At 56.0% G+C, this 27,798-nt stretch overlaps 1 protein-coding gene across 2 annotated transcripts in view; it reads right to left on the reverse strand.

Moving 5' to 3' along the window:
- SNTG2 (syntrophin gamma 2) overlaps positions 1 to 27,798 on the reverse strand; it is a 180,448-nt gene that overhangs the window by 85,376 nt on the left and 67,274 nt on the right. For both annotated transcript variants that reach the window (XM_053891208.1, XM_019435837.2), the window contains 4 exons: positions 23,078 to 23,121; positions 22,932 to 22,973; positions 12,964 to 13,051; positions 6,071 to 6,162 (listed from right to left, as the gene is read on the reverse strand). In XM_053891208.1, coding sequence (XP_053747183.1) covers positions 6,071 to 6,162; positions 12,964 to 13,051; positions 22,932 to 22,973; positions 23,078 to 23,121 — 266 coding nt within the window. The remainder of the gene's footprint in view (positions 1 to 6,070; positions 6,163 to 12,963; positions 13,052 to 22,931; positions 22,974 to 23,077; positions 23,122 to 27,798) is intronic.

Genomic DNA, 27,798 nt, shown 5'->3' on the forward strand with positions numbered 1-27,798 from the left:
ATGAACGAGGGAATGCAGGTGTCTCTTCGAGACCGTGGTTTCGTGTCCTTTGGAAGCATTCCCAGAAGTGGGATTGCTGGTCACGCGGTACTTCTATTTCTCACGTTTTGAGGAACCTCCACGCTGTCCTCCAGCGCGGCCCCACCAGTCAGCACTCCCACCGACCGTGCTTGAGGGTTCCCTTTTCTCCACGTCCTCGCCAACACCTGCTGTTTCTTGTGTCGTTGACTTTAGCCGTTCGGACAGCTGTGAGGTGACATCATGGTCTTGATTTGATTTTCTTTTTTTTTTTTTTTTTAATTTTTAAAAATCTTTATTATTTATTTTTGAGAGAGAGAGGGAGAGAGAAAGAAAGAGAGAATGAGCCAGGGAGGGTACAGAGAGAGGGAGACACAGAATCCGAAGCAGGCTCCAGGCTCCGAGCTGTCAGCACAGAGCCTGACGCGGGGCTCGAACCCACGGACTGTGAGACCATGACCTGAGCCGAAGTCGGACGCTCAGCTGACTGAGCCACCCAGGCGCCCCACTGATTTGCACTTTCTTGAGGGTGTCTGACGCTGACCATCTTCTCGTGTGTGCTAGTCTAACCTGTATGTCTTCTGCAGAAAAATATCTATTCAGTTCGTCTACCCAATTTTTTTAAGTTTACTTACTTATTTTGAGAGAGAATCCCCAGCAGGCTCCACACTGTCAGTGCAGAGCCCGATGTGGGGCTCAAACTCACGAGCCGTGAGATTGTCACCTGACATGAGATCAAGGGTTGACGCTTAACCGACTGAGCCCGCCAGGCGCCCCGAGTCCTCTCCACCCAAATCTTCATTGAAGTGTAAGGTTTCTTCTCTTGAGCTGTAGGTGTTCCTTATAAATTTTGAATAATAGCCCCTTACAAGTCAAGTATCTTCTCCATTTTTGATGCCTTCATTTGCTGTGCAGAAGCTTTCCGTGTGATACAGCCCGCTTGTTTATTTTTGCTTTTGTTGCCTTTGCGTTCGGGGTCAATTTTTAAAAATCAGCACCAAGACCAGAATCAAGGCACTTATACCCTATGATTTCTTCCAGGAGGTTTACGGTTAAGGGTCTTACGTTCAGTCTTTCGTCTACTTTGACTTAATTCTTTTGTGTAAGAAATCGGTTCACTTTCATTTCATCCTTCTGCACATTGCTGTCCAGCTTTCCCAACACCATTTGCTGAAGAGACTGTCTTTTCCCCTCTGTATATTCTTGGCTCTTTTGTAATAAAGTAATTGACCATATAATTGTGGATTTATTGCTGGGTTTTCTATTCTGTCCCATTGGTCTATGTGTCTGTTTTTATACCAGGACCATACTGTTTTGATGATCACAGCTTTGTAAAAAAAACTTAAGTCAGGGAACATGATGCCTCCAGCTTTGTTCTTTTTCAAGATTTATCTGGTGTTTCTTAGTCTTTCTTGGTCTCATACAAATTTTAGGATTGTTTGTTCTACTTCTGTGAAAACTGCTATTGGAATTTTGATAGGGACTGCATTGAATCTGTACATTGCTTTGGATAGCATGGGCATTTTAAAAGATTTTTTTAATAAATGTGTTATTTATTTTTGAGAGAGAGACAGCACGAGTAGGGAAGGGGAGAGAGAGAGAGAGGATCCAAAGCAGCTCCAGCTCTGTGCTGACAGCAGAGAGCCCAGTGTGGGGCTCGAACCCACGAACTGTGTGATCATGACCGGAGCTAAAGCCAAGAGTCAGATGCTTAACCGACTGAACCCCCCAGGCACCCCTGATTCCAGTCCTCTTAGAGACTGAAATAATCGATGGCTCCTAAACTGTAAATTCAGTCTAATTAAACGTATTTTATTACTACTCTATTTGTATTCATATTTACCTTCTTACTTTGGCTCCTTCATTGTCTTCTTTTCCTTTTTTCTTGGTGCATTTTTAATTATCTTTTGCAATTTGCTTTATTTCTCTTTTGGTCTTTAATTTTACTGGTGTTTTACTAATTTATGAAGTATTGTAACAAGAGAGGGACCTCAGCACGCTCACCGTCCAGTCCTACCTGAGCTCCGACTAACCTACGACAGCAGATGCTGACATCGGTGGTGTTACCACCTCAAGACAAACAGCATTGGTCTATACTCACCCGAGAGCCCAAGAACACCCAGGGAGCACGCCGGCTCTCGCTCGGGACAAAGGAGACCTTTCTGGACACGAAACCCTCTCGGAGCAGCCTGCTCCGAGGACAAGCATCAACACTAACCGGGTAAGGAGGCGCCAGCGGGTCTGCAGACGAGTGGGAGGTCCAGGAGACAGGAGGAATGAATTCTGCAACTTTCAGCCTAATAGATGGTGTCAGTGCGAATGAGACCTTCTCTGTTGTTATAAATATTCGGTAAGGGTTTCTGGCAGAGAAGCAGCGTAAAGATGAAGTCAGTTCTAAGCTATGTGGGGCGGCCCCAGCTTCTGGACGAGAGCGTGTGGGAGCTAGAAGGAAAAGCCGGGAGCCGACCCCGTCTCACGGGGGAAGAGAGGTCACGTCGGGAAGGAGTAGTTACCAATTCAGTTCGGAATAAACACACAGAAAGGCTGCAGCCTAGACAAGGTAGCACGGGCGTCCCTCCGGCAGTGTGGACCGGAGGACGTGCAGCCTCCCCGCCTCCACAAGGAGAGGCACAGACGCACCGGGTTGGAGGCACGAGCCGTGAGAGCCGGGGACCAGCCCGCGGGTCCCCCCTCCCCGTTAACAAGGCTGCTCTGAGCAAACTCCACTTCCTGCTCGGTCGGGTCGGGTTCGGTCCCGGAGGACGGAAGCCATCCAACCATCCCGAGAGCGTCGCCACCGGAAACAGTCCACATCCCTCGAGTCTGAGGATGTTTCCGACCCGCTTCTGTCGATAAAGCAAAGTGCAGGGCAGAGTCTACTTTACCCTCCGATCCACAGGTCCTGTCAATTCCAGCACCATCGTGAGGCTGTACTGGACACAGTCCCCTGTCAAGTGCAGAGAACGATCTCAGTGCCGAACAGGCTTCAGAAGACAGAGCCCAGCCGCTAAGGGCGTGGAACCAGCTGGCCGCTGGATTATTGACGCGATTATTATTGTTTCCATCTGGAATACGAAGCAGGTGGCCTTTAACATTTTTTACAGGATTTTGAGTCTTAATATCTTTTAAAAAATAACATATTAAAACTCTGTTTTGACTCTCTGGGATTCAGATTCTGTGAAATGCGTTGTTCTTGAAGGTGACCTAACCAAATGATTACAGAGCATTCCTACGCTCTGCCTTTCTCTTTCTCCCCTTCGTGATGAGGGTGACGACGAAGGCTGAGGGTACGCGTTCACAGGAGCAGGCTGGTCGCCGGCCCCACGCCGAGCCTGAGAGCACGGAGGCCCGAGGCCGTGGGAGGAGGTGCCGGGGGACCTCGGGTGGGGCCTCCCCCCAACCCCCCCCCGCCATCTGTTCCGTTCTCCAGTGTGCACCACATCTCCGGCAGACTGGGTCACCTTTCCTGAGGGGACTGCTGGGGGTGCGTCCTGCTCTGTGCACACCCTCTCATTCAAGAAGAATCGCATTAACGTGATCTTGGATGATGTTTTCTTAAAAAAAAAAACACTCAGCAGATGATTCAACTAGGATACTGTACAAAGCTGAGACAAATAACAAAATAAAAATTTTAAGAGATCTCCTAGAAGATAGTCTGATGAGAAGCCCAAGGGAAGGCAAGAAGTGACAAGAGGTAAGGCCTGTAAGGGACAGGAGGTGACGCTGGGGCACAAAGGCAATCTGAGCTCGGGGTGGGGGCCGGAGGGGCGGGGAGGTGCTGTGTGTGTAGATGAAGGCTGTGTCAAAGACCATGGAGAGGGCTGTATCAGTGACCACACCGGAGGCTGCCCAGGAACACAGCCGGACCCGCAGCCACGTGGAGAGAAAACTTCCCAGTGTCCGCAGTAGAGACCAGAGACGCTGGAAGTACGTTCAAGTGTAGACAAAATAACCCGTTTTAAAATAACCTGAAATAGATTTTGGTACCAACAGGCCTTAAGCTCTAGCGAGAGTCCTTGAGCAGAGAGGAGATCCATCCTGCAAGGAGGCCGGATGCAGAAGTCGTGGCGAGAACAAGAGGCTGTAAACATTTCAGAGTGCAGGAACCCTAAAAGTTGTGACTTTTCGCGCAGTTTAAAGCAGCTTCTAAACACAAAGCCACGGCAGGTGGTAAATCAGGAAACAACTCGGGCTCGGGGGTCACAAGGTCCTAGCACCTTCCAGCAGGACCTAAACATGCTGTCTTTCTATCGTGTAAGCAAAGTATACATTTGGCAAAATTTCAAGGGCCACCTCCAAATAAATGTAAATGGAGTACACACATTTGAGACATGCAGAGGAGAATTTTAGAAGGAAGACACGTGAAAAATTTAATCAGAATAATTTAAATATCAAGAAAAAAAGGGGCACAGTAAAGGGGGGGACCAATAAAAAGTCAAAGTCCGCGATCAAAACCGAGCTCGAGCACACATCGGTAATCACCACACACTCCAACGGGGGCGCAGCCTGTCAGGCTCGGTGGTAAGAAAGAAGGAAGCACAAAAATGCAAACGAAATCAAAGGGACAAGGTAACAAAAATGAGTAGGAACCAGCAGCATGCGGATCTGCAGAGCCAAAGTCGTTCTTTGCTAAGAGCAGTAAAATGAAGAATCCTCTGCTGAATCGATCAAAAAAGAAAAAAATTAACCCTGTTGAAAAATACTGAAGATCTGAGATCCTTTCACCAGCAGGAAAAATGACTTCCCCTGTAGTCACACACTTTCACACACTTTCAATAAAAACCCCAAGACTTCTGCAGAATCTGATCAGAGGCTTTTAAAATTCTCACGAAGAAACAAAGGGAAAGAGAAGACGGAAAAAATAAAGTGAACCAGGAGGTGAGGAGACGTGGGCCCGCGGTGGCAAACGTGTGCCGTAGGTCCACAGCGGTGTGATTCCGGCCTTGACACCGTTGGAGAGCACACGTAAACCACGGCAGGACACGCGGTCGAGGGCCCAGGTGGCACACAATCCCCGAGGAACTGGTCACGACACGTGCTTGCCCAGGACGATAAATCTGATCCCTACTTTTCACATGTTTCACAGAAATAAGTGTCGCATGCCTGGGAGACCTAACACAGAGAGCAAACGAACACTGAGAAGGAAACACAAGCAGATATATTTACGAGCATGGGGTAAGGAAGGTTCTCCTGAACCAGATGCTAAATCCACACAGGAAAGCACGGACGGGGGGCGCTTGGGTCGCTCAGTCGGTTAAGCACCTGACTTCTGCCAGGTCATGATCTCACGGTTCGTGGGTTCCAGCCCCGCGTCGGGCTCTGTGCTGACAGTGTGGAGCCTGCTTGGGATCCTCTCTCTCCCTCTCTCTCTGCCCCTCACCCACTCTCCCTCTCTCTCTCAAAATAAATAAACATTTTTTTAACATTAAAATGAAAAACGGTATTTCAAGAACGTTACTGTCTGAATCTGGACTTTTCCCTCAGGCTGTCCCTGCACGTCCCGCAGCTGGTCCTTTTATGAGCGAGAGAGGGCCTGATTTCCAGTAACAGGTTTTCAGACTGCTTACGGGATTCCGATCCCCATCCGCTAACGCAGGTGGAGAGGAGCCCACATGCTGGAAGGGGGCCGAGGCAGGCCCGCTGCACAGGGTCTGGGTCTCTGCGGGAGGGGTTTCAGGGGCCAGGTGCCCCCCCTGCTCTGGCTCAGCTGGGGTTCTCGGGGGGGCAGGCATCTGGGCAGGAGGAAAATGTCCCGCTGGCACACGGCACACGGGAGTCCGGCAGAGGCGGTGGGAGCAGGGCTGAATCCCACCTTGGAGCCGACTGCACCCGCCCGCTCGCTGGGCCGTGGGGGCCACGGCCACCACGGCCACCACGTCCTACATCGTGGCGCCGAGCCATCCCTTGTGGGACCAGACGCCAACCAACGGTGTCCTCCATCGTGCCCCACGTCCTCCTAGCTGAACCTGCCACCTCGAGTGACGTTTTAATTCTGGGGCGCGTGTGGGGACATACATCCCTGCTCGGTTAAAGTACGAGAAGCCGTGCTTACTGTGCTGCTGGGGTTGCTGTTCAGATGCAGTCCACTGTCAAACAGAGGGGACGAGGCCCCGCTGCTGTGGTCGCCGGCTGGCCCCGGGGACCCTGCGGGCAAGCAGAGACGGTCACTCAGACGGAGCGCGGGCAGCGGTCCCCAGGTAGAGAGCCTCCCTTCTCCCGAGGCACCGGGAAGTCCCCCAGGACACCGGCCATCACGCGGAGCCACCACATCCGCCCTCCGTCCCCTGCTGTCCTGGGGCCACCTCACACCCGTCTGGCCTCAGCCAGAAATGGGGCAGAAGGCAGAAGGCAGGGCAGATGGCCCACCTCACGGGAAAAGGTGCCACCGGGGTCCAGAATCCACACCCACACGGCACCGGGGGACTGTCATCCCTGGTCCCCGGGGACGTCCCACACCTGTACTCTCTACCACCAGGATCACATCAGAACCTTCTACACGCTATTCCTGACTTTCTGTTCTAAATTTCCAAGCTGCTTACTTGTTTGACATTTTCTGATTTCCTTGGCATTGCCAACTGCATTAGTGGACAACATAGAGATAAATCAGATAAGCTTGTGGACAGTGGGTCTGAAAACAAAAAGCCCGTGTCTGGGCAGGGAGCAGAGGTCTGGGGCCAGGAGCCATTCTGAGCTACAGTTTCCTCTTCCGAAAGGAGAAACGGGGCTGAGTGACCTCCACCCCTGCCCTTCTGAAAGGAGGTGTCCTGGGCACCCCCAGCAGCCGATTGTTGGGCAGTAAATCACATTAGGGAGAGACACCAAACTGCAAGGTAAAGTTGAAGCTGACCTACAGATCGGTTTTGCTTGAGAAAAACCAAGACATCACATTAAATCTCAGAATTCATAAGGGCGCCTGGGTGGCTCAATCAGTTGGGCATCTGACTTCAGCTCAGGTCACGATCTCGCGGTTTGTGAGTTCGGGCCCCGCGTCGGGTTCTGTGCTGACGGCTCAGAGCCTGGAGCCTGCTTTGGATTTTGTGTTTCTCTCTCTCTGCCCCTCCCCTGGTCACGCTCTGTCTCTCTCTCAAAAATAAATAAACATTAAAGAGAAATTAAAAAAAAAAACCAGATTTCTGACTTTCCTGGAAAAGAGAGACATCTGAGGCTCCCGACAATAAATCACTGTCCCCTAGCCTCCTCACCACATGGGGCCCAAACCCGCCAGCCACCGGCATCAGGGCCCCCGCCCTGCGGGTCAGTCGCGTGAGGTGGCCACGCAGGGACAGAGATGAGCCTGTGTCGGTCACCCCGTCATCAACATCCTTATGATTTCTTGGGAACTGAACCAAGTGCCTCGTAAATGCGGTTTCACCCGCTGCTTCAAAACACGTGCCTCTGCTGGGGGTGTTTACTACAAGCGTCATTTCGCAGAGGAAGAAACTGGAGGGATTCTGTCACCCACTGACCGCAGTCCTCTCGGGACCGAGGGCTCACACCCGGAGCAACCTGGTTCTGGTAAAGGGGAACACGCCCCACCTCCAGGCCTCCGGGGCCACACGACCAGAGCTTGTGATCAGCTCCACAAAATTCACGCCGACGGTGAATTTTCAAGGGGAAGGAGAAAGCTTTCCTGCTGTTTCCGATGTCTGAGAATAGCTTCGCAGAGAAAGCTAGACCCGCCGACAACCGGATCCCAAATATTTTTGGCCACAATAGGAGCATGAGCAGCTCCCGTGTGACTCAGAGGTTCAGTCTGTTAATTTTTGTGGTGGGGCCACACGGAGACGGACACCTGCCCACGTAAGTCCACCGGCCACGAGAACCAGGCATCTAGGCTTTACCCTGAGAAGCCCCCTACGGACCCCTGAGCCGATCCAGGGTCCTGGCGTGTGACCGTCTGGGTGCTGAGGACCGCGCGGCCGATCTGCCACAGACGCCGGCCGCCAGCCATCACCGCGTGATGTGGCGTGCCCCCTCCCCCACCTGCTGCAGGAAAGGAGTATACGGAGCCGGAACCCCCAAACACTGGAGACGCCTGGTGCTCGGTCGACTTCCTAAGATTAAACTGAAGGTCAGGTGACGTCACGTACGCAGTCATTCGGAAGTCACCAGCCCTCTCGCTGCGGGCGGGCTCGCGGGGCTCTGCAGCCGACTATCGCCACCCCTGCCTGCCTGCGGGACTCCTGGGCCACCAGACACCACGCCCCCACCCCCCACACCCTTCCCCCATCCCTACAGAACCGACGAGGACCTGGATTCCCCACCGAACACCACGTTCCCGCGCGCGCCGTGCGCAGCCCCAAGGACTCGGGAAATGCGCGCTGTTCTGGGCCCCAAAGACGGCGCTCCAGCGCACCCCTCCTTCCCTGGACCAGCCCCCGCGAACCCGCTGCCCTGGGGCCGTCTCCGCCTGGGCGCTCCGCTAGGCCACGGTGACACAACGCCGCCCTGGCTCCCTGCACCTCCAAGCTCCCCGCACCCCAGGACAGTGCTACGGCCAGAGGACACGCGACTGCCGGTCCCAGAGGGAGAAATAAAGGGCACGGAGCGAACGGGAACGTGAGTAGGTCACCCTGCCAGTCATCCTACTGACTTCGGATAAACCGGTGTGTTTTCGTCTACAGCATCCGAGAAGGGAAATCCCAACTGTTGTGATACAGTTTTGGTCACCACCAGTAAAGCCCATTATTTACAGGACGATCAGTTCTCAATAATTGCTAATGATAAAAATAAACTTGGAGTCACAATTCAACATTAGAAAATATACAACAGGAGCACATGGGGGCTCAGTCGGTGGGGCATCTGACTTCGGCTCAGGTCACGATCTCACCATTCCTGGGCTCAAGCCCCGCGTCAGGCTCTGTGCCGACAGCTCGGAGCCTGGAGCCTGCTTGGGATTCTGTGTCTCCCTCCCTCTCTCCCCTCTCCCTGCTCGTGCTCTGTCTCTCTCAAAAATAAATATAAAGAAAATTTAAAAAAGAAAATATACAACAAAAAGCTTACAAGAAATATTTATAGAAACTTCTAGCCTACAAAACAAGCTCTCACCTAGGAAATTACACTGGCCTCCCTCATGCAGGGTGGGTGGGGTTTAATGAGGGGGTGGCTGCCGAGAAGGTCCCCCAGGGTCATGCACGGAAAGACCGAAGGACACAGCAATCCCATGCAGCTAACACCCAGAGAAGGAACACATGTCCACACAAAACCCATGTATGAAGGCTCTTGTCCGTATTATTCACAGCGGCTCCAAGGTGGAAACAAACCACCCGCCGCTCCCCCCCCCCCCCCCCCGGTCCGCTGATGAAGCAGGGATCACAATGTGGGACCTCATAGAACAGAACAGAACAGGGGGGCTGACACCTGCTACAGCCTCTGCCAGCCTGGAAAACAGGAGCTCAAGTGAGGGACGCAGACGCAGAGGCCACACCGTGTGCGGATCACCTTCACAGGGAGTGTGGAGCAGGAGAGCCCAGACACAGGAGGGGGGCCTGTGGGGCCGGGCCAGGGGCTGTGGCCTCTCTGGGGTGATGGGAGGGCTCTGGGACTGGACACTGAGGGCTGCGTGGCACGCGGAAAACACTACAAACCACTCAAGTGAACGAGCACTTTGAATAGTGGATCTTGGGGGCACTTGGGGGGCTCAGTCCACTGAGCATCTGACTTCAGCTCAGGTCATGATCTCTTGGTTCCCGAGTTCAAACCCCACATCAGGCTCAGTGCTATAGCACAGAACCCTCTCCAGATCCTCTGTCCCTCTCTCTCTGCCCCTCTCCTGCTTGCATTCTCTCGAAAATAAAACGTTAAAAAAATGAAAAAATAAACAGTGGAAGTTGTGTTATGGGACTTATATCTTAAAAAAACACTAAGAGTCTGAATTTATGCAAAAAAAAAAAAGAGAGAGAGAGAGAGAGAGAGAGAGGCTGCTGACTCCTGTCACCAGCTGTTCATCTTCTCTCCAGCGTGGCGGTCAGGTGTCGAAAGCGGGCGCTGTCCTCACGGGCCTGGTGTCCTTGCACCGCCAGTCGCTGCTGTAGTGCACGGCGGGCTTCCACCGATGACCTGGTGCAGGGGTGAGGGTGGGGCAGGCAAGAGCGAGTTGCCGTCCTGCTGCGGCCTCACCAGAGGAACCTGCCTGAATTTATGGAGGGATTACGGTGTTTTGGAATAGTAAGGTTTTAACTTTTGAAGATTATACAAAACCAAATAAAGAACAGACGTTTATTGACTCAAGAGAGAATTCAACATCCTTGCCATGTGGGAAGGCTGGCAGGCAGATTGCATGGGGCTTGTTGCCAGGCCACGGCTGGCTGGCCCCCCACACTGGGCCGTGAGCACCCTTACGGGGGTGCTGACGTGCATGCTGAGCCCACCATGAGGGCCAGCAGGACTCAGCCAGGCTGTGCCAGGACATCGGCAGCAAAGCCGGGCAAGTGACGAGGCTGCTGGCTACGCGAAGCTCTGTCGCATCTCTCAACAAAACGTCTCCAGTGCCCCGGCTGATGGTCAGAGGTCCCCGTCGGTCCCTCGGCCAGGGGCACGTGGCCACCCCAGGCCTGTGGTGGCTCTGGGGACAGGCTCCCTGTTGACTCCCCTGGGCACTCCCTCCCCCCACCCCGGCTTCAAGATGCTGCTGGGGTTGCCTGGATTCTGCTGCTTCCGTAGCGTTATCGGAAGCGGTCTGGAGACCCCGGCCGCCCCCTCTGCCGGGAGGTCACCTCACCTGGAAGAAGGCAGATGGAGCCCTAACACGAACGTCTACACACCAGATCCTGCCCGCCACCCCGTTCCTCCTGCTGCAACGTTACAGGATCAGCTCTCTATCCGCACGGGAAGACGCCTACAAGACAGATATGCAGGCCGACCCACAGGGTGGACCCACGGCCCGCCTGGTGGCACAGTGCTGCGAACCGACCACCTTCCACAAACACGATGCCACATACGTGACACCCAAGTGCACGTCCGACACTTGCTAGCCTTTACGTTCTGCTGGAAAGAACCCCCGTGAAACCCTGGTAGCATGTGCTCACAGTCTGAAACGGAAGCCCAGAGCGGCCAGAAGCGACTAAGCTCTTTGCACGAGAGCCGCTCACTCTGTGTGCGATTCAGAAGAAACACGACGGACCCTTCTCCAGCCCCCGTGCTGCGGGGGGACACGAAGTCCACAGGCCACCCCCGCCTCTCCATTTCCACCTGCCACCCTAAATCCCCTATCTCACCCGAACCTCCCCTCTGTTATGAACTGAACGTTTGTGTCCTCCAAATTCCTCTGCTGAATTTGGAATTCAACCGAGCCCCTGACAGGAAGTTGTTGGGGCACCTGAGGCAGGTGATGGGTGAGCTTCCAAAAGGCCCCAGGGTCTCCCTGGCTCCCGCCGCACGTGAGGACACAGAGAGGAGAGGCGTCTATGAACCAGGTCCTCCCAAGACGTCCCGCCTCCAGAAGCCAGAGCAAGAAGCGTCTGCTGTCCAGGCCGCCACTGTGCTTTGTTACTGTGGCCGAGTGGACCAGCCCCCCCCCCCCCCCGAGCCTGTCTTCTCCTCCAAACTGCTGGAGGTGCCCACGGATGCACCCCCTGAGCCCAAAGACCCAGAGCAGCTGGCCGTGGGCAGGAGGTAGTGGCGTCCCCTCTTCGGGCCAGAGGCGCCTGCCTCCCCCATGGACAGCGCACCCTGGGACCGGCGTCCCCCTCCTTCCCCGCAACGGACAGTCTGTCCCGGGAGTAGCGCCCTGCTGGCTCCAGGACCTGCACACGGGCTGCCCCGAGCCGCTCCCCTCACAGGTGCACGTGCACGTCTGCCCAGACCCCACGGGACACGACGCAGTGCTGTGCGTGGTGTTTACTTTTCCAAAGACTGGTCTGATGGTCACCATTCCCACTTCCTGCCGCTCGGGGCACGCTCCTTTCCGTCCACAGCCCCGCGGCCTCTCCTCTTGACCTTGGAGCCCTCTGCGAACTGCGAGGAGCTGGGCTCCTAAGAACGTAGACCCCGAGGGATCTTACTGACAGATGAGTATCGATTTTCCCGAGAAAGGCGAATAGTGGCCTGGTTACCCCGGTGCGGTCTGACGGGAAAATGGATTCTGAAACTGATTTGCTCAGGTTCTCAGGGAGAGAAAGTAAGAAGTCGACCGAGTTCAATGACTTTCTGTCAAACGTGGGCCCTCCTGCAAGACGGGTTTCCACCACAGACGCGCCCAGAGGACTGCGCCGGCCCCCCCACCACAGGCTTCTACGGTTGCGGGGAGAAGAGGGAGAGAAAATGCGGAGAACGTGGCCAGCCCAGGGCGGGCGCTGGTCCTCCACAGGACGACACGGAGGGTGGGACCCACCACCGTCCTCGGGGCACCCTCCCTGCCAGAGCTGGACCTCGAGGGGCCACCAGCAGAGTCACAGCCCCTGCGGGCACGATGGTACCTAACGCCCCCTCTGGCTGAGAGGACCGCACCCCCGCCCCCACTAAACCACTCTGCACCTGTTGCAGAAATGTGGCTGCGGCGGAGTCCGTGAGGGTCATGGTGACAACTCTGACGAAAACGTCTGCATGGACGGGCGACCCATCGCCTCCAAACTGGGTCACAGCCGTGTACGGGAGACGAGCACGAGGCAGGCACTTCACAGCGTGCCCTTACTACCGTCTTCTCTCTCGCAGGGGATCTCCCAAGTCTACACAGGTACTTCAGGTACAACCTTACTTCCCGTACACGTGTCGGTGCGCACGCAGGAAGCGTGATCAGCGAGCCCACCCGCAGAAGTCAACTGATGCGCACGCAGTAGTTGGATGCCTCCACTAAGGGCTGCGGACGTGGAAACGCAGGGTGTCTATCCGTGCCCCTGCTGCCTCCGAACCCGCGCTGGGGACCTGGCGTATGCCTGTCGGTGCCGTGTCCTGTGCAGACACAGCGAGGCGCGGGAGGACAGTGCCCCGACGGTCTGCCGCCCTTACCTAATGGGAGCTTCAGAAATGCCGGCGCCTCCCTGAGATAGTCAACAGTGATGGCCACCTCGTCGCCAGCGTTTCTCAAAAGATGCACCTGTCAACACGACAAAAAATAACTACTTTACCACCAGGAGAGGATCAAACACAGAATTAAAACAAGAGTCCTATGCACCTGGCCTGCTTCCCGAGAATTCCACGCCGGTGATTTCCTGAGACACTGAGGGCCTGTGGGCCCCTGGAGGTCTGAGCTCAGGTCTACATGGAGGCTGTGCACACCAGCAGGGACGAGCCGTCTACACGGGCGCTTGGGCACACCATCAGGGGCAAGCCGTCTACACAGATGTTCGTGCATGCTTCCTGCATTCCGTCTACACGGACACTTGTGCACACCATCGGGGCGAGCCGTCTACACAGACGCTTGTGCACGCTTCCTGTATTCCGTCTACACGGACGCTCGTGCACACCAGCAGGGGCGAGCTGTCTACAGGGACACTCGTGCACACCAGCAGGGGCAAGCTGTCTACACGGACGCTCGTGCACACCAGCAGGGGCGAGCCATCTACACGGACACTCGTGCACGCCAGCAGGGGCGAGCCTGCATTCAACCAGACTGGGCTCCCCGCCCACCACACGGGCCGTCTCCCCGAAGGTCAAGTCAGGTGAGGACTCAATGTATTGGCACAAAGACCCAAGCGTCAGACGCCGGCAAAGCGCACACCGCCACGCAGCTGAGACACGGCTGACCACCAGCCCCGCTCCGGGTCTGAAGCACAATTCTGGAGGGAGGAGCGGGCGCCCCTCCCTGTGCCAACGCATCCCCACCACGGGGCTCTGCTTCCGCCCACGTCCGATCAGCTTCCCGTGCTCAGCGCGCTCACTGGTGTTGAGGCAGACGTGACGTGGCTGCTCCGGAGCCTGGGATCACGCGGGTGCACGGCTGGGGCACTCCAGGTCAGGCCCAATCAGGGCCGGTGGTCAGCTGTCCGGCCGGCGTGGGGACCCTATGGGCTCGCACTCGGCTCTGTCACCGCCAAGTCCAGATCTCTCAGACACCTGCTGTCGTCCCCTGCACGGCCCTGAGAGCCACACAAAAGCCCTTGTCCGCCGTGACAACGACCACCGGGCACCAGCACCTCCACCCCAGTGGACCTGGGACCACGCCTGCCGGTGGCCTGCGTCACCTCGACCTTGACCTCACACCCAGGCCCCGAATTCCCCCTAAATACTCCGGGCTGCAGACTCACCTCTGCAGCGTCTCTCCCACACCTTCCATGTCCTCCCTCATTCCCCGTGGCCATGTATTGATGGCCTCCCGCCTCACTCGGGCCACACCGACCCTGTAAGGATTAAACCACACGGTCCTGTGGCTTTGCCTCTGCTCACACTTGGTCAAGGCGGGTGGACACCTAGCCATCCCTTCCATAGCCGCCTCGTCGGACCTGCTCTCCGGACAGGTGCACACGGGACACGTCCACTGCCAGGGACGAGGTCCAAACCCGCCTTCAAACACAGCGTAGGACCAAGTCACTTGGGAGCTCATGGTAGGGGTCAGAGCCCCCAGACCAGGAGGGGGGCCTGGGAGCACCTAGCGCCGGCCTCTGCTCGCGGACAGGCCTCAGCAGGCCCTGATGCATCTGTGGGAACCTCGCCACTATGTTCTCTCCGTCTGACCCGAGAGACCGCCACCGGCCACCCGGCCCTAAGCAGCGGCTCCTCCCCGAATGCAGGTGGGGTCGCAGACACTCCACCACATCCGAGGAAGGGCACCGAGGCCCCCGAGACGTCCTGAGCTCGTGTGGCTTTAAACTTCAAAGAGCGAGCGTCCCCTGGATGGAACAGCCCCAGATCTGTGCATGCAGGTGGCCACCTTCAGCGGCCTCTCCAGACTCTTCTTGAAGGAGACGCACACACCCACCTACGTAAACACCTGCAGCCGTCACAGATCGAATACCACGCACGAGGCTTTCTGGACACAACACGCGTCCAAGCGTTGACGTCTCCTACCTGTTTAGCGGAGGCTGATTAACCCCAAAGAACCCGCTGCACCTTTCCGTGAGTCTGCCCTTGTGTGTGGTTCACGAGGCCCCTCAAGAGACACCACTTCGGACAAGGTGATGTTGTCTGCGGGACAGTGAGGCGTGCGGCAAGCGGCCTGAAGGAATTCAGCACTTTCAGCGGCACACGGGGCCCCCTCCCCCCTCTGCCCACCGCGATGCTCTGGACGCCCACGTGGGGGCCACGAAGCCTCCGCTTCATTGTGTGTCTTCCCCAGTTTGGTGCAAGGTTTGTGTGCGTGTTCAGAAATGTCTGCGAACGGGGGCGTCTGGGGGGCTCGGTCGGTTAACCTCGGTTCAGATCGTGATCTCGCGGTTCGTGAGTTCGAGCCCCACATCCGGCTCACTGCTGTCAGCCTGTCAGCCCCAAGCCTGCTTCAGGTTCTCTGTTCCCCCCTCTCTGCCCCTTCCCTGCTTGCGCTCGTCCAACAATAAAAAAACCGTCTGGGACACTTGTCATTAATGCCTCCACGCTCACCAAAGGGCTCCAAGACCACCTCTCCCCTCAAGACATCACCGGAAGACTGACAGGTGCAGGGGCAGACACCTGACTGCAGCCTGGAGGTCGGACGGCTCCTTGCCACCCAGAGCGACACACAACTGCTTTGTGCATCTAATCAGAGTCTCCTCTCCTCCTGTGTCACTGACCCTGGGGCACATCGGTCCCACCCCCACAGGGCAGCTGGGGGCTGCAGACTCCAGCTTCAGATTCCCACCTGTGCCCTCAGCTTCCTGCAGCCACGTCAGGGACCTTTCCTTTTAAGGAAAGATTCAACTTCCGCATGAATTTTCCCAAGCTTTTTTATTTTTTAATTTTTTAACTTTTTATTTTTTGAGGGCGAGAACATGTGAGCAGGAGAGGGGCAGAGAGAGAGAGAGAAAGAATATCCCAAATAGGCTCCAGGCTCCGTGGTGTCCGTACAGAGCCTGACTCGGGACTCCGACCCACAAACCATGAGATCATGACCTGAGCCTAAGTTAAGATTCGGATGCTCAACCGACTGGTCCCCCCAGGCACCCCGAATTTTCCCGAGCGTTTAACAAAAGCCACTCAAGCCATTCAAACCCCCGGGGTCTTAGCGCGTTGGTGGGAAGCTTCCACAACAGAAGTTTATCTGCCAGGGTCAGAGGCCAGAGCCTAAGGTCAGGGGCCAGCGGGGCTGGACACCCGTGAGGCTCCTCCCCAGCCACGGACGGTGTGAACGGTGGGCGGTGTGAGCTCCAGCGTCTCTCCTGGCAGGGACACTGATCCCACCCCGGGACCCGCCCATGACCTGACTGAACCCCCATCACCTCCACGGGCCCACCTGCTAAGGGCACCCAGGGGCCAGAGGCACCACATGGGAACGTGGGCACAAACCCTCCCTCCGTCCACACCAGGGGCTGGAAAGTGGCGCAGGGCAGGTGAGCTGAGACATCAGCGCGAATTATCCGCCGCGTCTCGCACACTCGCCTCCATGCACGAGGCCCGTAGGGCAGACAAAACCAGTCCCTGTGCGCGCGGGGCTGGGGCGCGCGCGGGGCTGGGGCGCGCGCGGGGCTGGGGCGCGCGCGGGGCTGGGGCGCGCGCGGGGCTGGGGCGCGCGCGGGGCTGGGGCGCGCGCGGGGCTGGGGCGCGCGCGGGGCTGGGGCGCGCGCGGGGCTGGGGCGCGCGCGGGGCTGGGGCGCGCGCGCATGCTCACAGGCTCCAGCCCAGCCTGGCCCTCCCCGGGCCTCCTCTGCTCCCTGAGGTCGGGTCGCCTGGCCGGCCGCACTCACAGGGTCCTATGCCTGACCTTGCCGAGCTCCCGGGGTGTCTGCACCCCATGTGTCCTCCACGGTACCTGCCGCTCCGGGTGGCCCCATGTCACGCCTCACCCTCTTCGTGCAGCTCCGATTCCCGGACCCGTCACTGCACCCCTTGACCCCTCACCCTCTGGCATCACGGCCACCGCTGACCATCGGTCCTGTGGTGCAGGCGGCACCGCGTGGCCGGAGGGACACAAGTGGCCGATCAGCCTCGTGCCATCCTCGTGGCCTCATTCTAGGGGGGCTCTGAGCGCGTGAGGCTGCGTCCTCATCCCCGCTCCCTGAGGGGACCTTCCTCCTCGTCTCCTCTCGGCTGAACCCCGAGGTCACCTCCTCTCCCTGAGGTCAGTCAGCTGCAGGTCACCACCCCCCGCTCTGGGCGTGCGTCAGCCCAGGGATCCCCCACCCCGGAGGCTGCACCGGCGCCTGGTGAGCGGCCCTGGAGCAGGAACAGCCCACGGCGCCCCCCCCCCCCCCCCCCCCCCCGCAGCACCTCGTCCCGCTGCCCTTGGCAGAAAACGCTGGCAAACACTGTCGGCCCCCAGGCAGGCTACCCTCCCTGACTCCCCTGAGGCGGCCTCTGCCCGCCAAGCTCTACAGCCGTCCTCCTCTGTGCCTCCAGGGACGTCTCAGATGCCCGGCCCGGGCGATGACGTCACACTGTCCACTCGCCTCCAGGATCCCACGCCATCCCCCCCACGCCCCCGCCGAGATTTCTTTCCTGAATCCGAATGTGGGAGATTTAAGGGGCTGCCCCTGGGCCCTCCTTCCGCATGTGTAACTGTCATTCTGAGCCATGAGATAACTATTCGTGTGTATCCCATAATTATATTCCCAATATTTTCCTCACAACTCAAAGTAACAGACTCTGCTAATGTATCATTCAAACAGAGATAACCCATTTTTTATTAAATTTTTTTTAATGTTTATTTTTGAGAGACAGAGCACGGGGCGGGGGAGGGGCAGAGAGAGCAGGAGACACAGAATCGGAAGCAGGCTCCAGGCTCCGAGCTGTCAGCACAGAGCCCCACGTGGGGCTCGAACTCATGGAGTGTGAGATCGTGACCTGAGTTGAAGTCGGACGCTCAACCGAGTGAGCCACCCAGGCGCCCCTCCTTTATATATATATTTTAACGATAATCGTATAGCAATATGTCACAGTTGGTTAATAGCTTTATGTGTCCACTTGGGTAGGCTACGGTACCCAGCTACCTAGGTGTTGCTGTAAAGGTATTTCGTGGATGTGACTGATGTCTGCAGTCAGGGACTTTGAGTAGAGCTGGTCACCCTCCATACTGCAGGTGGGCCTCATCTAATTAGTTGAAGGCTTTAAGATAAAATTTGAGGATTCTGAGGAAGAAAACATTTCTATTAGCGGAAGCCACAAATTCTGCCTGAGAGCTTCAAGCCTCAAGCTCTGACCTCCAGAGTTCCCTCCTTCTCTGTCTCTCCCCGTCTGTCTGTGTGTCGGTCCGTCTCTCTCTCTCTCTCTCTCTCTCACACACACAAACACACACACACACACACACACACACACACACACACACACACACACAGAAATCCAGTATCTCCCTCGATGGCTCTGTTTCTCTACTAGAACCCCAAAACATTACCCATCATTAAAACAATCCTCGAAATAATAGTCGGTGGTTCATAATTTGGCAAGAACAAAGTGTGGTTTGAGGTAATCGATTGGGGGCCTGATTGGTTTGTGTGTAAGATCAGGGAGGTTTGAGAAAAACCTTTCCTTCCTTCTGAGTTAGAACATGATAGATCATGTTCTGAGATGACAGCAGAAAGTATCTGTCATCCTCTGTCACTCTGGAGGAAGCCAGCCTCCGACAGGACACGTGGGGATTCCCTCCACCACTTTCACACCCCAGAAAACCAGCCACGCTGGCAAACACACGGAACCCCAGCTGCAATCCTCACTGCCGTCCAGGTGCGCTCTGCTCCGTGGCAAGTGACGCCCTCCACCGGCACAGCGACCTTCCCTCGTCTGTAGGTTCCAGCTGTTGGCAGAAACAGCCTGCTTTCGGAGGGCAGCACTGGGGCCATGCCAGCGACCTGTCAGTCTCTGCTCCACAGGACCCGGGGCCTCTCAGGGGGCATCGTGGTTTGCTACGTGGGGACACCATGCTTATCCAACTTGGGGGAAATGAGGCAGCACCCTGGAGGACCTGGTGATGTGAGGGAGAGAGAAACGACCCCATAAACATGTGCAAGCCTGGGACCCCGCCGTGGGCTTTGCTGGTGGCCTGGGGCAGGTCAGACACTCCAGCCGAAGGACAAACTGCTGCAGGTTGCACCCCTACAGCGAGGAAGCCTACCAAACCCCCGAAGGTCTCTGTGGATCCTGATGGGACATCAGCCCCATCTGCGCTTTCCAGACGGCCGATCGTGACAGGGCTCAGCACCGTAGTCACACGGCCGCCACGTAAGGGCTCAGCAACCCAGGCAGCACGGCCCAAGATCCGAAGGGGCCGGGGGGTCCGTGCAGACAGGCCCTGTAGGCGGCTCCTGGGGGAGGCCAACAGGACAATCACATGCACACCCTCGGGTGTGGGACTAAAGCCATGTCAGGAAAACCGTATCTGCTAATACATATGCTCTCGTCTTGAAAAGGCTCCTTGGGAGAGCAGGCTGGTCCCCGGGCTCTGGCAGGGTCTCGGTGATCGACCTCGGGCCAACGAGCCACAACACACAGTAACTGTCCACCAAGGCTTGCCTGTCACCCGCCCCACTACCCCTGGGGACCGGGCTGGACCGGGTCTTGGTGGAAGAGGTGAGCCCGTGAACAGGACTCTCGACTACCACGGCTCCTTCCACGGCCACGTGACACCTCGCTCGTAAACCACAACCACGACGCAATCACAAGTTTTATTTCCCACTCCTTGATTTTGAACTCTACTGATTAAGAGGTCTGGACGTTCGGGAGGAATCATGCTGACCCTAAGGCATCTAGTGAAGTCTCTGTGTGGTGCTGGCTGATTCCAGTGTGCCGTGGGGTTGAGAACCACCTCCCCCGCAACTTTCCAACTCAGGAGTGAGAGAGTATTGTCATTAAGTTATCTCTACCTGTCAACCTACCCATCACCCATCTCCATCACCTACCTATCTACTTCTATCATGGAATCTTCCACCAATCATCTACCATCTATCATCTATCTATCTATCATCTGTTATCTATCTACAGTCTATCATCTATCTATCTAATCTAATCGCGTCCGTCCATCCATGCACCCATCCATCCGTCTGTCTGTCTGTCGTCCATCCATGCATTTTAGCCTGTCTCTCCATCCAGCTCTAACGCTCCTTCCCACAAGATGGGAAGGCTGCTGGAATCTTCTGTCAGTTCACGGCAACAGAGCTTCTGGGCAGGTCCTCATGGGAGCAGGACAGAGGGCACTGTAACCCCCGACCCCTGAAGAGAATATGTGGGGGGTTCCGCAAGGAGGCAGAGGGCGACGCCCCTGGGACGGGGTGACAGGCATCTCAAGGGCTCAGTGTCTCTCCCAGGAGCTGAGAGCAGACGCAGGATCGGGTGGCTCGCCGCCAGCAGGGGTGCAGCTTTCGCTCCCCCGTCAGACCACACTCAACCCTGAGGGTGGAGGCCTCATTCCGCATGATCCGATGCCATAGTATCAGGCGTAAAAGACGTCCCACGCATATCTGTCGTGGGTGACCTGGGGGAAGCGAGCATCCGCTCTCAGGGAAACCCTTCTGTCCTGGCTCACCCCTGGGGCAGACTGTGGTGGCACAGCCGGGACAAAGGACCCGCCACCCCGTTTTCTTTGTTTTGTCCTCAACATGTAGTTGACTTTATTTCTGTGGGTTACGTTCAAACCCACCTGAACTTAGAAACTGTCCCAAGGCCTCCGTGAGAACAAAAGTCCTACCGATGACTGAAATATGTACAAAAAGGAGTAATTTCAACTTAAATAGGAGGCTCTGGAAGTTAGTGAATTTTTACTGATTATGGCAATTTTCATCCGTGTGTTCGCAGCACCTGAGAACTCAGTCTGCTACGTGAGACCACAAGTAACATCCTATCACAAATCAGAGAGGTCTTCTACGGTTTCTGACCCCGTTGCGGAAAAATGAAACCCGTCACGCGGTCCGGACAGCACAGACCCTGCTCCAGCCCTCGACTGCCATGAGCTCTGCCTGCACACCCACCACGGCCCCCGCTCCTCGCTGACCCGCGTGGCCGGGGACCCGCTGCGTGAGCAGTCACCTCCTCTCCAAGCACCTCCTAGCTCCGAAGGCGGGTGTCAGGCTCTGACTTTCCGTTTTCTCGGGTGACGGGTCTCAGAACGCGCCCAACGCACACACGTGCCCAAGGACACTTACTCCCTGCCATGGCAGTTCTGATGACAGACGTCGACGTGGAAAAAAATACACAGTGTATTAAAAAGAGGGAAAGTTGCATGTTTATTCCCACAGACGCATTACGTGGAAATAAACAGACTTCTGTCCCCATCACGTATCAGAACTCTTCCAAAGCTTGGGCAGAATGCGGGTGATTACGATTCATTTTGTGGATCCTTTGTGTTGAGCAAAACCGACATTTGTCCTTTTAGAATTAACTGAAGCTAGAATTCACTCTTCAGGCGAGCGTGTGAGACTATGATTTCTGAGGTCTTCACAAATTTAATATTTTTATGAACTTTATGAACCTGAACAATGGAATCTGTCTCATTAGCAGTGTTGCAATCACGTGTTTTCTGTCACCTAAGAATGTAGACGTGGGGGTCCTGGGGGTGCTCAGGCAGTTGAGCGTCTGACTCCTGATTTTGGCTCAGGTCATGATCTCAGGGTTGGTGGGTTCAAGCCCCACATTGGGCTCTGTGCTGATGGTGTGGAGCCTGCTTGGGATTCTCCTGCCCTCTCCCTCGGTCTCTCTCCCTGACACACTCTCTCTAAAATAAAAAAGGAGGCAGACATATAATTTGATAGTGTGATTTTAAAAGTATATTTGTGTCAAATATTAGAATATCTCTGCAAGGTATGCACCTCATTTACTCAAGAATTGGTTTCTTGGACGAATGCTGGACTGAGGAGGGGTCACTGTGGTGCACAAGGTCCCCCCGAGTCATGGGCTTCTTCACCCTAACAAAACCTTTGCAGAGAACGTCGCTTGAGACCAAGAAACACGTTTATCCCCAGTGTGAGCGCCTTCCCCACACCTGGCACAGGTCCAGGGCCCCGAGCGAGGAAGGGGGGACGGCGAACAACTCTTCACGGGCTGAGATTACTGGGGACTCTGTGCCAGTGTCGTGGAAGTTCAGGGGGACCGCATCAGCGGACTTTGCCCTACGTGAGCCAGGAGGTGGCTTCTTGGAAAGATAAACACTGACGGATGGATGCACGCCGACCCTTCCCAGGGACAGTAATACATTATGCTTGGTTCCCTGTAATGTGCAGAGTAAAGTCCCTGTGGGGGGCACCGACACCTCTGGGGGAGGCGTTCCTTCCCGCCTCGCCCCCCGTGACTGCCCCTGCTCTGCACTTGACCACACCACCCACCCGTCCCCCACCTTCTCGGTTTCAAGAGCCAGCTTAAACGCCTCCCCACCTTGGTGCCGTCCTGGCCGCAGCCACACGTGAGCACGTAGGGCTTCTCCGTGCCCAACTTCACGTGGATGTTCATTTCACCCCTGCTGGCATCCTGCACCTGACCTGACCTGGACAAAGTCCTCTCCCACAGAAGGAAGGCTGGGGCACGTGCGTGTCGACAAGCCCTTGTCCCAGACGGTCACCAGGTGCGTGTGTCACGGGACATCCTGCCTGGTCTGCCCACGTTACACACCAGCGTGCTCCAGCAAGCCAGCGGTCCTCACTGCCCCGGGGGCTGGGTCCACACTCCCCGAACTCAGTCCCCCAGTTGGAATAGGAGCAGTTCCTTCCACCCTGCTCAGCCCGTGAGGACCCGTCACACAGCGTACGGGACGTGCCTCGCTGCCACGCTGGGCTTTTCACGCAGGTCCTCTGGGAGCACCCTCACTAAGTTTTCTAAGCTTTCCTTCCAATTCTGGAGCTCTGTGTCTAGGAACGCACTCAGTGAAATACAACTTAGAGAGAAAAACTGTTACGATAGAAGAACACAAATAAGAAACGAGGCACACTCACCACTTCCTCATGGGTCGCGTGTTCTACGTTAATGCCGTTCACCTGAGTAGACAACAAATTGAGAGCTGAAAATTGTGAGGATGATCACTGATTACTGTCACTTTAAAATACACAACAGGGCGGAGGCTCAAGTTTAAAATACTGACCTGCAGGACGGCGTCTCCAACGAACAACATCCCTGTCTGGTCGGCTGCAGGGTTGCAAAAGTGGCAACAGTGTTAAGAAAAATTGAGGTCATCGCTCTTTTTAGGGCCCCGTTTAAGCTCAGTGTCCACAGCAACTGGAATGGCTTATGTGTGTGCCCATGTGTGTGCGTGTGTGTGCACACACGTGGGTGAACACAGGTACATGTGTGCACACGTGTGGGCTGTGAGTGAACATGTGTGTGAGATGTGTGCGCACACGTGTGGGGTGAACACACGTGGGAATGTGTGCAGGGGGCACATACATGTGTGTTGTGTGTGCGACACACAGGGGTGTGCAGTGTGAGTGTGCGCGGGTGTGCGCGGGCCTGTGGTGTGCAATATGTGTGTGAGCGTGCGTGCCTGTGCAGGTGTGCAGCAGGTGTGTGTGGGTGCGCGTACAAGGGCCCGTGCAGGTGTGGGAAGTGCCAGCACAAGGCGGTAGGCAGGTCCCACCCATCAAGCTGAGCACGTTAAGGGAGTTCCTCCCCAGACACACAAGAGCCCTTTAATACGGAAAGAAGTTCATCACGTTCTCGGAAAGTCGGCTTCCCGGTTTTCATCAAGTCGGCACAGGCCGTGAAGCAGGAAACCCAGAAACCCTTTAGCATTTCCACTCTTTCTTGGGGACAAATTTACACAGACGGTTTTAATTAAAGAGACCGTGCGGAGACCGGAGGCTCGCGGTGCCGTCCGCGTTACCACTCCGGTCCTCAGACGCAGGGACGGCTTCCAGGAAGACTGACGCACCTGCCCCAAATAGAAGGTGCTGCGGTTTCCTGCCTTCATGCGGACTGGTTTTAATTTTTAAGTCTTTGGTTAAATATTGGAAGCCAGAGAGTACGCTCTTCTTTAAACACTGCAATTCTCTTCACGCTCCCTGTATGTATTTAAGGTGAGTTAATATTACTTCTGGTCATTGTAATGACGTTAAACTTTGTTGAAAATGAAATACAGCCCACATCACTAAACGTAATGGTACTGATCTCAGCTAGCTAACAGGGTTCTCACTTCCACGGCAGCTTTGCCCAGAAAAGCCGCGTGACCCATTGGTGTGACCAATGTCCCTGTCTCTGTCTCCCGGTCTCTCTCCTGCTCTCCTTCGTCCTTCCTGCACCCCCTCCAGCTCTGAGCTGGGGGCAGAGAACAGGACAATGCTGGCTTCAGGGGCTCACAGTCTACCAGGTGAAAATCCACACAGGGCAACAGAAGGATTACTGACTACTGGCTATACAGATTCTTTGTAATATGTGCACGGTAGAGTCCCCACCTAAACAGAGTCCTGACCCAGCACGAGAGGTGTGCATGGCGTTTGAAAAACCCCAGGTGCAGGACACTTAACTTTGTGGGTGCAGTGGGGGCCTCAGAAAACCTAGAACACAGACACCAGAGTTTCCCTTGCAGCCGAACGGTAAAAGGGAGAGCACGCGAGCGAGGGGTCCCTCCAGGCTCAGTCGGGTGGAACGGGGTGAGGCAAGCCGGACCGAGGAGGCGGCTGCGGGGGCCAGCGGCCACGTTGTGTGAGGCCTTGAACACCATGTTACAAGTGGGACAGAATTTCAGGATGCCGCATCCTTCAGAGCAGGGCTAAACCTCTCGACACCTCCCTTCGTGATTCGCACATAATTGCCTCCACTGAATTTCAGTGAATGATACTTTCATCCCGAGTCGCTCTGAAAAAATGGCATCTATAGGAAAGGTGAACTCAGGTAGTAAGGAATTCAACCTTATCTGAATTTTTCTTTTTTTGGTTCCAGACATTCAGATGTGAAGTCTTAAAAGTCTGAACAGTGAGGTCTTTATTTGCGAAGTTATACAAATCTTTTCAATAGATGTTAACATATATTTACATATGGAGATATAATCATTTCATGTGCATGTATGATCTCTGTCTTTGCTGTGTCTGTGCCTAAAACCCACTGACTCCCAGCCCCACCTGGCCCGTCTGAACTCCTGGTTCTCGGCCCTCAGAACAGATGCCTGAACCCTCCACCTCCTTGCTCCCACCACCCCCTTTCCATTCCTGGGACCAGCCCCTCTGCAGCTGTGGGACCTCTCTCTCCAGCTGTGGGACCAGCCGTACAACTGAGCCATCCCCTTGACTCTACTGGGGCCAGGCTGTCTCTCATGATCAGAACGACTTCCTCCCCGTGCACCTGTCACTGTACTCTCACATGAAGCCTTCTACCGCCTCCCAGCTCTCTCTGTCCACACGGACCAAGGAAGGGCCTCTGGTGGCGGCTCAGTCTGTGGTCAGGCCTCCCCGAAGATGCTGTCTAACTCCTGCTCCCTCAACACGGTCTGTGTCCCCATCCCTGCTCAGGCACTGACCATCTGTTCCCAAGCCCACATCGCCACCAAGTCACTGCTCCTTTGTGGAGAGAAACTATGGCCTTTGATACTGACTTCTGCTCCATTACCTGCTATTAAAACAACTATTCTTGTCTTCACTTTTATGAGAGAGAAAAAGAACAATAATAAGAGTTATTTGTTAAAATTGAACAACCAGTAACAAAAAAGTGACAGTGTCAGCAGTTGTTAAAAGTAACCTTGATACCTTGGATTGCTGTATAACCCACGCTGATGTCTCAGAAATACCCCGCCCCCCAACTCACTCACACACACACACACACGCACACACGGGCTCTGCAGAATCCCCAAGTGACTGTAGAATCACAGGGAAAGACTGATCACCTTCAGTAATTTGGATCTGATTTTCTGAAAATAAACTCCTGTCCAGAACACCCCCCATTCCTGGCAATTCTGTAGGAAGCATAGGGTGCAACAGGGTCCCACAAGGTGCATGTGACACAGTCCCACAAGGTGTGACACGGTCCCCCAGGGTGCGACAGGGTCCCCCAGGGTGCGACAGGGCCTTCAGGGTGTGACAGGGTCCCACGGGGTGCGACAGGGCCCCCAGAGTTTGACAGGGTCCCTTAGGGTGCAACAGAGTCCCACAGGGTGCGACAAGGCCCCCGCAGGGTGCGACAAGGTCCCGCAGGGTGCGACACGGTCCCGCAGGGTATGACAAGGCCCCCGCAGGGTGTGACAAAGCCCCCGCAGGGTGTGACAGGATCCCACAGAGCTTCAGCATTTCTCACCCAGAGGATGAGTCTACTTCTATTATCTGTTTCAAGTTCTGTTTATTTCGACAGCTTTAAAATCATGCCATTCATCGGTTTGTTTCCAGTAAACAAGAAGAGGCACGGAAACGCTCTTCATCCGACTCTCTCCACCCCTAACTCGGTCCAGGATTGGCCCCGGGGCCTCCTCCCCCAAAGGGCCGGCTCTCTGGACACGGGAAGTAGACTGGGGTTTGGTGAAAGAACCAGGGGGAGGCGAGTGTGGCGAGAAATTCTGCTCCCACTCTGCACTCAGCCGCCCCAAGCGGGAGGGGCGTCTCAGGCTGTGTGCGCACGACTCCGGTCGGGTGCAGCCTAACCCATCTCAGAGCGGGGTCTACCGAGATCCACGGACCCCCAGAAGGGGTCAGGGGCTGACCTGCTATCACCGTGGGCACGCGGGCCTGCGTGTCTGGACCTCGTTCTACACGCTGAAGGCGGGCTCCCCCACGGAACTGACAGGAAGGTGGGGGCCCCGCGGGCACCTCTGCTGGTTCAGGGGCAGTGAGACGGGAGCCCAGCACACGGGCCCTGGGTCTGAGCGGTGTCACTGCAAGGCTGCGGCACCCTGAATCAGTCACGTCTACGAGAATGGAGCTCAGACTCTTCCCTCTGCTTCCTGAGGCGGCTGGTGCTCGGCTCCCCGGGCACCTGTCGCACATTCACTGGGCGTGCAAGACGGCAGGGGTCTCGAAGGGCTCAGGATCGGCTACAGATTCAGGAGTTAGTGCGGACTGGAAGCAGGGAAGGGGGAGGGGGAAGCTTTAACATGCAATCAGCTAAACTGATGAAATATCCCGGATGTGAAAATAAATCAATCGCAAATCTATACGGTGATGACATACTCGTGGCAGTGAGACGCCAGATGCAAGTGAAAATTCTAGAGAAGGCTGGAAATCAGGGGCCCAGGGGACCCACAGCTGCCCCCACGCAGCTCGGACACCCTGAGGTCTAAGGACCCCAAGGCCGCAGCTTCAGAAGCTCGGGCCCTGCAGGCTGGAGAGCTGGGCAGGCAGCGGGCCCGCCTCACCTCTGCTTCCCCTCAGAGAAATCCCCACACGTGGCTGCAGAAATGCTGTCCTGTGTCACGTGCGAACATCTGCACGAAGAGCACAGCGTGTCTGCTCCCAGTCTCACACTCAGCGGGGCCTTACGAGAACCCACATTTCGCCCGGGACACTTACTCGCTTTTAACAACGGAAGTTTCGCGTGCAAGACCCTGGCTCTCATCCGTTTCGCCCTTGCTAACGCACAAGCTCCTCTCTTTCCCTCCCTCTTGTTGAAATTTTCTGGGTAGTTTCGAGAGGGCCCACGTGTCTCCTGGACACGGGCCTCCAACCAGCCACCGGCCGGGCCTGCCCACACGCCCACCCGAACGATGCCGTGATACCCGGACTTGCTCCGCGGCCGGGAACGGACCGGGTCTCCGAGCGCGTCCGGCGGCGGCGGAAGAACTAGATGTGGGACAGCGCAGGTTTGCGACGGGGCCGCCCCCGCCCCCGGCCTCAGTGGACAGGCCGGGCGAGCGCCTCCTCCCTCCCGCGGGGCGTTGGCGAGCGGCGG

This window comes from Panthera pardus, unplaced genomic scaffold (assembly GCF_024362965.1).
Source record: "Panthera pardus isolate Hobbes unplaced genomic scaffold, ASM2436296v1 HiC_scaffold_26, whole genome shotgun sequence".
In the NCBI taxonomy this organism is placed as follows: domain Eukaryota; kingdom Metazoa; phylum Chordata; class Mammalia; order Carnivora; family Felidae; genus Panthera; species Panthera pardus.